At 48.6% G+C, this 11,462-nt stretch overlaps 2 protein-coding genes across 2 annotated transcripts; both read right to left on the bottom strand.

The window, feature by feature from the left end:
• Positions 1-1,725: 1,725 nt before the first annotated feature.
• Positions 1,726-3,080, bottom strand: PtA15_8A250 (uncharacterized protein; the record flags this gene model as incomplete). Its single annotated transcript, XM_053171660.1, has 3 exons — positions 1,726-1,915; positions 2,010-2,934; positions 3,047-3,080. The coding sequence occupies 3 exons, from the start codon at positions 3,078-3,080 to the stop codon at positions 1,726-1,728; spliced, it is 1,149 nt and encodes a 382-aa protein (XP_053022901.1).
• Positions 3,081-3,715: 635 nt separating this feature from the next.
• On the bottom strand, positions 3,716-4,450 carry PtA15_8A251 (uncharacterized protein; the record flags this gene model as incomplete). Its single annotated transcript, XM_053171661.1, has 4 exons — positions 3,716-3,814; positions 3,880-4,186; positions 4,254-4,354; positions 4,430-4,450. The coding sequence occupies 4 exons, from the start codon at positions 4,448-4,450 to the stop codon at positions 3,716-3,718; spliced, it is 528 nt and encodes a 175-aa protein (XP_053022902.1).
• Between the last annotated feature and the right edge of the window lie 7,012 nt (positions 4,451-11,462).

An 11,462-nucleotide genomic window follows, 5' to 3' on the forward strand; every position in this document is an offset into this window, starting at 1 on the left:
GTGCTGGTGGAGAGGAGCAGAATTGGAGCAGTGTTGGAGCTGAAAACAAAGCTTCATCATGTCACTTGCCATCAAGTGACTACTTTTTTTTCCTGGTGATGAAGCGTAGACAATGGCGGTCAGGTTTTTGGATGGTGGTAATAAGCTGAGGAAGGAGGGAGAGAAGGAAATCTTCTTCCTTGTTCCAGTGGAGCTCCTAGTCATAGTGTACCGGTTGATGGAGAATTGGAAATATGTTAAGTCTCTGATCTTGGGAGCAGTTACCTGTGATGTAATTGACTGGTAAGTGACATATTGGTAAACCCTTATTTCCTTAATTCACTCACGGGTCTTTAAGTGACATATATCATACACTTGAGTCACTTGCGGGTGGTTTGATTGACATGGGTGGTTTGAGTGACATTGAGCAACATACAACGCACTCAAGTCACTTGTGGGTGATTTGAGTGTCATATTTGTAGAAGAGGTTATTTATCCTTTTACTTTAGTAAAAAAGGTATTTCTTATTTCTTTCTTTTGTAATAATGTCTCTATAATATATTTTTGTGTATTTAATATTGTTAAAGTGTTTTGTCACAATGGCTTCCTCAGCGTAGCCAGCTTACACTAACAGTAACTTTTGCACAGCGTAGCTAAAAAAGCTAACATTACGCTACACTATAGCTTCTGTTAGCGTAGCTGGCCCACTGTTGCCTGCAGCCCGAGAGAATTTGGATTTTTGGCTGGGCACTTTTTCATAGTCAACATAGTTTTCATTTCTGGGACCACCCAAGCTGTCCCCATCAATGAGGACACCTTTCCAGGGGGCAGCTACAAGGTGTGCCTGCTTGCCTGATACATACCCGGCTGTCTCAGGAAACATTCTCCTTGGCACTGCAGGCAGCCAGCACCTGCTTGCCAAGCACCCCAGCACCTGCTTGCCAAGCAGGATTTTCATCTGCTAAGCTGTTGTATGCACCAGCATGCTGGAATCACACTTACTTGCTTGGCTCTGATGGCTGGTTTCAATGTATGGGCTCATCTCGGCTCACTGGCTAGGTATTTGCAAAAGAGTTTTTTCCATACCACTTTCAGCTGTATGGTTTTATATGTTGTTTTCTTCCTACCTAGCAACCAAATTGAGTTGGCAGCAGAAAATCCATCCTCAGTGAGTAGTACAAATGTGTACATATTGTGTTTTGAATAATTCTTGGAGATTTGGGTAATCCCCCCCCCTCCATCACAAAAACACCAACTTCACTTGATGTATGCCAAAAATGGGGTTCACTCACAGATTCTACTGGTATCCAGACCCCAAAAGTGTAGCTTTTAAATTTTCCGGTGTAGAACTAATTTTGGAAAAGTGTCCAAGCTTTTTTCAAAACACAATAGCGGGATTCAAAGTAGACCCGCGCATGCCACTTGCAAGGCAAGGCAAGCCAGCGTTCAACTCAAATGTTGAACGTCAACTTGCAGTCTCCCCACAAAACTGGGTTATGTCAAGTGACCTGCATGAGACGCGGGTCTACTTTGAAACCCCCTAATACCTGCTTGGTTGGCCAGGCACCCAATTGTCAAGTCAGATAGGGATCCTCATGATCAAGTACATAGCTATGTATGGGGAATTCTGTGAATCCAGAATTGTTTAGGTTATATTCATTCCAGCAGCATTGCTTAGGCTACATTCAGGTACACATCCAAACCACACTCATGATATGCATATAACAACCTCTGATCCGCCAAAGATCAGTTGATGTTGCGACCGCTGAGCCGTTCGGCCACTTTGATCATGTCGCCCACCACGCCCATCGCAGTGACTTCGGCGCCTGCTCCAGAGCCTTGGACGATCAATGGGCTGTTGGCGTATCGTTTGGAATGGAATGAGATGATGTTGTCTGAGCCTTTCATCGTCGCAAACGGGTGACTGAAAGGGTATCTATATTTTGGAGAGGCGTCCCATCAGTGTCATATTTTTTATATGCCCAACAGAAGACTCTTTTGCTATGAACATAAACCGTTATTGGACTGACCTTTCCAACCCGGCCTTGACCAGCGGTTTGCTGGGGTCGGTCAAGTCGATGATTCCAACGTATCTCATCACCTCGCCCTTCTCGAATGCCTCGTCTCTGAACTTGCCGTACTGGGCGTCGAATTGCGGGAGGGTGGCCATGAACTCAGCAGGATCCGTAACATCGACGAGCGGCTCGGGGATCAGAGTGCGCGTGGGCACGGATTCGAAGCCGAGGGGTAGACTGAGAGGGGCGGAGAGATTGCGGGCCAAGATAGCCAGCTTCCGGGCGACGTCTGAGCCGTTCAGGTCGTCCGCGGGGTTGGGCTCGGTGTACCCCAACTGCTTGGCAACCGCGACGACCTCGGAAAAGCTGGTCGAGGTCTGAGTAGTCTGGCTGAACTGGTTGAAAATATAGCTCATCGTGCCGCTGAAGATGCCCTCGACCTTAGTCAACTGGTCTCCGGTGACGACGAGCTCGCGCAAGGTGCTGATGACCGGCAATCCGGCGCCGACGGTGGCCTCCTTGAAGACCAAGTTGCCGTTCCCCTGGACGGTCTTCTCGATCTCCGAGTAGAGCTGCTCGTGGCCCGAAAAGGCCTTCTTGTTAGGCGTGACGAGATGGGTGCGGTCGCTGGCGAGGATGCGCGGATAAGCGTCGGCGAAAGGCTGGCTCGAGGTGCAGTCGACGACGAGCAACGGCCGAGGGAGCGTGGAGGGCTCCGTCAGATAGCTCACCACTTCCTCAACCCCTCCCGAGTACGCCTGCGATGCTGACTGGTCGTTCTTGAGCTGCTCGATCAGCTCCGACGCCGTTTTGTCGGCCAGGCCGTCTGTGATCTGCAGGTGGCGGCGCGAAGTGTGGAGCGAGCAGAGCCGGAAACACGAGCGGAGACGGGCGGACATCAACTGATGGACAACCTGCTCGCCAACCAGGCCGACGCCGACTGCCATGCACCCACGCACACAAATCAAGAGTGTCAGTGTGGGGGACCTTCGAGCGGCTGACTTCTAAGACCTTTAAAACGCGGACGGAAATCGAGAACATGGGGCACTCACCGATGGCTACATGGATCGGTAGTTTGGCGGCCATGATAGAAAACCTCTGTAGGGGAGTGTGCCGGCTTCTTGGTTTGTTTCTTTCCGAACTCAGCTCGGGGCGGTTCGGACGCGCGGACGAATCTCAGCCGACTCTCGCGACGAACTTGACACAAGTCACGCGCGGGGGGGCCCGAAGGGCCCGCCTCCCGAAGGGAGGGACTTCACCTCAAGTCGGCTTATACGAGGGGGAGAGCTACCAGCCAAAAGGGTGTGGAGGTGATCTCACTGTTATGACAGATCATTTTATATACATATTATGTACACCACGGGTGAAGTTCTTCGAAATGATTTCGGTTGGCAACCGATATCATTTCGAGGTGTCTGCCTGCAAGGGGGGACCGTCGTCAGACGGTCGGCGTTTCCACTGGATTTTTTCTGGAATTCTACTGGAGGGTAATCCAAAAATACCACGGATTGCCAACACCTTACCAAATTGCTTTCGAATGCTACACCACGGGTGCAAAAAAATATTTTGAAAACCAATTTCAATGGTTTTCAAAATATTTCCAATACACTCAGTCCTGGACGTCCTGAGGAACGAGTCGGACTAACCATTTTCAGATATTTTTAATATATTCTCAGAACCGCCTCAGGTAGTCATAGACACAGTTTTATTACGGGGGGATGCTAGACAGGCAAGCAATCCGGCTTGGGATCCTCGTCAACCTGCTGGAGCAGACAGAACGACTCATCAACCTGCCCCATCCGCTTCTGGAAGACAAAGTACTGGGGAGAGAGAGAGAAACAGGCTCAGCAGAGGGAAGCAACAAAGGGCACGAAAGGGGACTGACTTCCATGATGGGCTGGGGCTCGGAGTGGGAGCCAAAGACGACGAGCCCGCGCTCGTCGCGGATCTCGAGGCTCTGGCGAGAGCGGAACCGGATGGCGAGCTGGACAAGCGTGCCGGCCTGGTCGAACGGCGCCGCCCGCATGGCCACCACCGCCAGCTCGCTCTCCTGCGCCGGCGGGGGATGCTTCATCCAGCTGATCAGATGGCTCGGGCTGTACGAGCCCAGCAGTCTCCGGCGCTTCTCGCGCAGGAACTCGACCATCAGCGGATGCAGGGATCGCTTCACCTGCTCGTCCTCAAACTGGCCCCTGCAAAACAAAAACAAATGCCTGGCTCAACACACCAGGCTCGCAATCCCGGAAGAAGAAGACCCACGTGGTGACCGTCTGGTGGGCCAGGACGATGGTCTGGTAGGCCTCGTCGACAAACTCCGTCATCCATGCCGGATTGGCCGGCGAGAGCACCGAGTCGACGTTCTGCTTCCTGAAGAGGGAAGAAACCAGTAAGCACCCACCCACGAACACACACAGGAGAGGAAGCGAGTGGCGGACGATTGGCGCTGGCCGAGCCATTGGCCCCAGGCCTCCTTGAGAAGGGGTGATGGCCGACAAGGGAGAAGAGGAGTTTCCAGCGGCGGAGGGCCTCGTTCCAGAGGGGATCAATGATGGGCGAGTTGTGGAGGCAACTGGGGGAATTTCAAGTCTCCGGTCGGAGAAAGCAACTGGGGGATATTTCAAATATATATCAAATGGTATAAATGGCTGCGCATCCCGCAGTCCTTGGCATACCACAATTGAGTTTTCAGAACTGCCTGCCCATGTCAGGACAGTTCCGAGAAATATTTCCGGGAACTTCCATTTGGTTCTGGGAACCGCTCTGCCAACGTTTTTGGTTTTGATATCCTTTACACCGACCATTTTGGTTTTCAGAACCAATCCAACAACATTTGGGAAAAAGTTGTGAGATTGGTTCTGAAAACCAAATCTCTTAGAGGACGGTGGTCATTCTCTCACAAAATGGTTTTGGGAACCAAATTGGTAACCAAATGGGTTACCAAACCAAATTCAGACCAATTTGGTCCCAAAAACCACTCTCAAACCATTTTGGTTCTCAAGACCACCTTGGAAACTTTTAGTGCACCCGTACTGGTGTATTTGGAATGGGTCCGGGGTGTGGCGGGTGGTGATTGGCTCAAAATGAGGACCAAACAAATCACCCAGCCAATAGAGAGGCTTGAACCAGCAACAAGCTGCTGATCTACCTACACCGGAGTTCCTTGCCCACTGCAAAAGCCGTGCCATACGAGGCATGACATTATTTGTGTTTATGATCCTGCATCTGCAAGGCTTGATTGGTGGTATGCAGAAGTTTTCCGGGAAAAATCCAGGAAAAATACTGGAAAGAGATTCCAATCTGTATTTCCTGGAATGAAGCCAAAACCTTTTTGACTTTGTTCCAATGCAAACCTTTTTTTTTGGGTTTGGTTTTAACCCAAATTGCAATTGGAATGATTCCGGTCCTTTGACCATACCGGAAGCATTCCAATTGGTTTTTGGTCCTTCGACCATGTCGGACACATTCCAATTGGCTTTTGGTCTTTGCCACTGTCCAGTATTTTTACTGGATTCAAACTCCAGAAATCCACCCGTGGTGTACACGGCAGACACAAAACTCCAAAGGATGCCCAAATAATATTTGAAGATCCTTTGAAGTCCCCGCCAGTAGCAGGGGACGTTGTGGACCTTGGTCCACAGCAGAAACAAAGGCCCTCTGAAGTGGGATGTCAAATGTATTTTGAATGCGCTTTGGAGTATCTCTGGAGGAAACCTACTCCAACTCTCCTCCAAAGGGAATCTTCAAAGTACATTCAAATATCTTCCAAAGGGCATTTGGAGTATGTGCACTTTGAAGTTGCTCTGGTTGCCGCCTTTGAATGCCCTCCAATGGGTTTTCAGGGCAATTTCAAAGGAACTTCAAAGTTCCTTCAAAGTGGGCTGGTTTTGATTGGGTTGCTTGTTGGAACGGGCCACCCGGCCCAAGTCACACATGGGCCACCCTTTCAGTTTGGGTGGGTTGCATTTGCCGCCCATTCAGCAAGATAGCTTGACAAATGGCTCACAGTATATGTATTGTGTTTTCACTAAAGCTTGGACTCGAAGTTCATTTTTGGATGCAAAGGTTATGGGGTTTGGGGCACAGCACCCCTTTAAATCCAAGGTTTCTGCCGCGCACAGCTTGCCGGCTGTGACCACCAGAATCCAGCTGTGTGGTCAGGAGGCAGCAACCGCCATCGATCCCACCAAACACAGTCAAACCCACCCGCCAGGAAGAAATTGGACAGGTGAGCCAGCGGCCAATTCCCCAGACGACCCGCCAGCCTGCAAAAACAGCCAACCAGCTTCTTTGCTGCCGGCAGGTGGATCAACTTCAACATCTGTAAGTGTGCGGGTGCTGACTTCATCCTCTGATTTATCACGCTCATTCTTTTGCGTCCTGACCCCTTTTCTCTCCCCTTCGCGACAGGACAGGCGTCTTTCCGGGTTTCTATTATGGTTTATCACCCCTACGCCCCCAAACTCAAGGCCGCCGTGGTCTGCATGGCGATCCAAGGGCTGTCGTTGGCCGACATCCAACGCTTGCTTGATATTACAGTCTCGCCACAGTCGTTCCGCCGGTGGATCCATCTGTTCCAAGAAACGAGATGTGTCGTCAGGGATCCAAGCTTGTACAAGCAGCGGGGCCGACCAGCAAGCCTGACCCCAGTTGAATGCAACTTTATGATCCAACTTGTCCGGTCGGAGCCGGGCCTCTTTCTACACAAGATCCAGGAGCGACTATACAATTCCTCCGGCCTTTTGCTCAGCACCAAGGCCGTTCACCAAAACCTTGTAAAACGGCTCTTGATAACTTTGAAGAAACCTGAAACAAAAAACATTCAAAAATCACTCACCGCAAAATACTCGTATATTGAGAAGATGGAGTTCTTCCCAGCTGAATTTCTTGTGTTTACCGGTGAGTTTTTGTTTTTGCTTGTTTATGATTCATCAGACTTAACTCTTGTCTCCTGCAGACAAGAGCTCATTCTGTGACAGTGACCTACTTTGATTGTTTGTGAGGTCCGCTATTGGGACCCCCTCAGAGCGCCACATCATCAATCAAAACCCCGAACGGTTGAGTCTGCTGCCAGCAATATCAATCGTGAGTCTGCTGCCAGCAATATCAATCAAGGGCCTCATAGCCATCACGATGACCTCGGATACTTACACCGGTCGGAAGTTTGAGCACTTCCTGGAATTTGACTTGGTGAGTGTTGATATTACACTCTTTTTGCATTTTTAGCTGATGATTGATTTCACAGCTTCCCCGAATGAATCGATATCCTGATTCAAACTCGGTGCTTGTCTGCGATAACGCAGTGATCCATTGAGGTGATTGTGTCAAAGAGCTTTGCAATGCGGTGGGTGTACGAGTTCTCTACCTTCTGGCCTACTGTCCCGAGCTAAACCCAATCGAACTTGGCTTCGCAGCAATCAAACAGAAATTGCGGGCATCTCAAGAGCTCAATTTTTCTCCCAACCCTGAAGCCACAATCCGTCGCATTGCTGCCGAGGTTTTGACAGCATAGATGGCTTTCAATGCTTTCAAGCATTGTGGCTATTGTGTTCCAAACACTGACCCTTGATCCCCAAACTTCTGATCTCATCGAAATCATATTTTATCTTAATCATACCCGCTTGTTTTCAAATCATGTCACACGTAGTGTTCTCACCCAAAATTAGCCCGGTAGTTTATCTCTATATGACAGACTTTTAAACTTATTGAAATGTCATTGAAATGTCAAGTTTGTCGAGTTTTAAGACTCAAGATTGTAGAGATGAGAGACGAGGAGGAACTTAATCTGTTCAGCCCTTGGGCGCTGCTCAACTGAGGCACATAGAGGCCATTGGGCGCGCGCGGGGGTTCCAGTAGGCAATGTAGGCCTGAGCAACCATAGCAGTGATGGTGTCTGGTAAGTTTTTTAATTGAACGTTATTTGTATCAGGTAGAAAAAAAATGAAAATGGTTAAATCTAAGTAATATTGCTAGTCTGGGTGTGGGGCCTGGGGTAATACAATTAAATGAAGGCAAACAAGCAATGAAAAAGAGAGTGATAACTTTGTGGAGACAGTTGGGCTAAAATGAGGCTTGAAAAATCTGAGTAGTGTTAATAAGATGTAGCGGAGATAGTAAGCTGGAAAGACGGAAAGAAAAGGTTATTATTGCAAAGCCAAGTGCTTCTCAAACTTGGTAACATTGTCCCTTAACTGAGCGATGAGTCCATTGCTCAAACCCCATTTGCTCATCCGCTTGTCCGAAATTCTCTTAGAATTGAGAATTTTTGGATGGGTGATATCGTTCTTCTCAAGAATTCCAATGACTTCATTGCGTTTGGTTGGAAGAATTTTTAAGAATTCAATGTAGTCAACTATTAATTGAGGATCTGGGGTGAGGACTTCAGAATCTTCAGATTGCACAGATGGGATTTGAATGCGAGGTTGGGACGTGTGGATTTGCTTTTGTCTCTTGGAAGAGACCAACGGTGGGCCAGCTACGCTAACCTTAGCGTTAGCGTGGTGTAGCGTAGCGGAATTCCGCTAACTTTTAGTGTAGCGTTAGCGGAATTGCGCCTTTCTGCGCTAACGCTATGCGCAAAGGGTGCGCAGCTAATTTAGCTGTTAGCGTAGCGTTAGCGCAGATGCGCGCAATTGCGCTAACGCTACACACGCAGGGCACAAAAGAGCACGCGCTACGGTGCGCCACAGTGCTTTCAGCTGAAAAAAAGGCCTTTTTTCCGCTAAAAGCGCTGTAGCGCAGCGTAGTGACTGTAGCGGCGCGCTAACACTAACATACAATTGGCGCGCTGTTAACGCCGCTGAAACGTAGCGCAGCGTAGCGGCGCTAACAGCGCGCTAACGCTACTCAAAATGAGCGGGCGCTTTTTGCCGCTACGCTAACACTAAGTGGCCCTGTAGCGTAGTGTAGCGTAGCGGCCCACCATTGAAGAGACCGTCTCGTCGGCCGGAGGCGAGTAGAGCGAGACACCAGCGACCACGTTGGCCTTTGTTGCAATACAGGTGATCAAGGTCAATATGCAATACAAAATAACCAAGCATGATCGCACTCACCAGGCATTGGGCCCACTTTTGGACCACCCCTGCAGTCAGGGGTATGAATCGATTTGGATTGGTTTGATGGACAAAAACCGGGAGCTTCTCGTGGTATTTGCTGTTTGGCGGGTGAGTGGCATAGATCTGATTCATGTGGACGTTGATCGGCCGTGATCATGTCGGATGGGTGATCTGGGGCCGGATGACTTGACGAAGCCTTCTGGGCAGCCTCGGCAGTCAAGATATGCTTCTTGACGTCAATGACTGCTTTTGCACTCTTGCGGTCGGTACTTGGGTTGACCATTAGAATGGCCAAGGAGGCCGTTCGATCTTTCCCGAGCTCAACGACGGCATTCATTCAATGGTCAAACAAATCCGCAGTATTGATAGTGTACTTCTTCGATTTGGCAAACTCGGGAGCAGTTTTCCCGTGCATTGAAAGGTTCCAACAAAGGCGCGGAGAGCCTTTTTTGAGCGCATTTTGGATGAGGGTGCTGGCTCCATTGTAATGCTCGTTACACGCTTCCGCAATGGTGTTTTGAAAGTCGGCAATGGCAAGTCGTCCGGCAGTGATCATAACATCAAAGTTTCCACCGGAGTCAGCGGAGTTGACCAACGTTCACTGAGGCTTGTATTGACTCGATTCTTTGGGGCAAAGTAATCTGAAGCTGGTGTCCACGACGATAACCTGCGGCTGCATGTGCAGATAATAAACCAAGCAAAGAAAATCAGCAGGCTAGCAATAGAAAGCCATGATAGTTCATAATCACAGCCTCACCGGTAGGTCATTCGACGGTTCTCCAGACATGTGAATGCGCTGGTATTTGCTAGCGCTAAAATAGCCCGGAGGAGGGTTCTCCCTGCCTAAGAGATCGAGTCCAAATCGTGACATTCGCAAGCTCAAATTAGGTATCGGAGGGTGGGTGCTTGGAAAGGCCGAAATCGGGGGGGATGGTGGTGACTGCCCGTCTGTTGACCATTGATCCGGACCATCCCATCGAGGTACAGCAGGCATGAAGGGTCTGCTGTGGCAGCTGTGGCCGATGATCACCACTGGTCAGGATCATGGGTTTGGAGGCGAGAACAAAAAGCCAAACCTAAAACTCACATTCGATGGTTTTGTCAAACCTTCCCGAAAATTGCTCCAAGCTTTAGTTGTGGTATTCAAAATTGCATATGTCACTATTTACATAAAATCATAAAACCAATTTTGGCTGGGAGATGTCAGCGTGCATAAAACTTAAAGTGACATCTCCCAGCCAAAATTGCGGTTTATGATTTTATGTAAAAAAATCTTATGCAATTTTGAATACCATAAGTAAAAAGACAATGCATAGCAATAAATATCAATTCAAACAAGCAGTATGTACAAGCTCTAGCCTACAGGTGAGAGGAAGGGGGAGGAGATTAGAATAAGAAAATAAGGACACCCCGCCCATATCATCAGTGCCGCGCCAACCAGGGTGGCCCCCGTGACCACATAGAACACCAACGGATAAACAGAGAGACTTGCACCTAAAGTTGGCTTACAAGGGGGAGAGGGGTGTGGAGGTGATCTCACCCCCCTCTTTTCCCCAGTGGCTCTTGTATAAAGCTCTGGCCCTTGGCACCATTAGAAGTGCAAGACGTCCAGCTTGAAAAGCTCAAACATCTCTATCCTCTCCCAATAATCCCTGCGTAAATAAAATAACATTGTAAGCTATCCAGCCTCTTCAAGCCCGGATATCCCAATAGATATATCCAGTGCTAAATGCATGAACAAGTATTGCACAGGAGCCACAATTGTACATACATATTATCAATAGATTCCAGAATCTATGGATTTAACACTGCTAACTGGTTGTATTGAGTCAAAACTGTGAGAAGGTCCATGGACCAATGATCCAAATGGATCTGCACCTGTCAAAATATACTTCCCAAAAAACAGGGAATGATGGACTACAAATCACAAGCCACTGGCTATTTTTGGCCAATTGTTTCCAAAAAAAAAAAGGGAATACACCTGAGAAGCAAGGCTACAGCTTTGTCTACTCAGAATTATCTTTGAGAGGTTCTGTTTTTTTCAATAGAGGTTGAGTTTAAAAAATGCAAAAATCAGGCCAATTTCTTGAAGTGCTCAGGCCGCGCGGCCAACTTTTGGTGTAAGCCTCTACTACGGAGAGTCCCTTTGGGACCCCCGTTTGAGAGGCTTTGTTAAGCTTGATCTTGCAAGCCCCTGCAAAAGTTGAGATTCTTGAGAGATCCAGAATCTCAAGGTCTGAGATTCAACCCAGATCCCAAAGACACATGTGGCTGGCATAAAATCTACATATAACTAAAGAAATGGCCTCTGGGGGCCAAAAAAAAAAAACAATTATCTATCATGCAAGTAACACCGGTGTTGGTATCCTGTACAAATTTCTGACATGCAAGTAACGCCGGCGTTGGTATGCATGTA

The sequence above is a fragment of the Puccinia triticina genome, chromosome 8A (genome assembly GCF_026914185.1).
Source record: "Puccinia triticina chromosome 8A, complete sequence".
NCBI lineage: Eukaryota > Fungi > Basidiomycota > Pucciniomycetes > Pucciniales > Pucciniaceae > Puccinia > Puccinia triticina.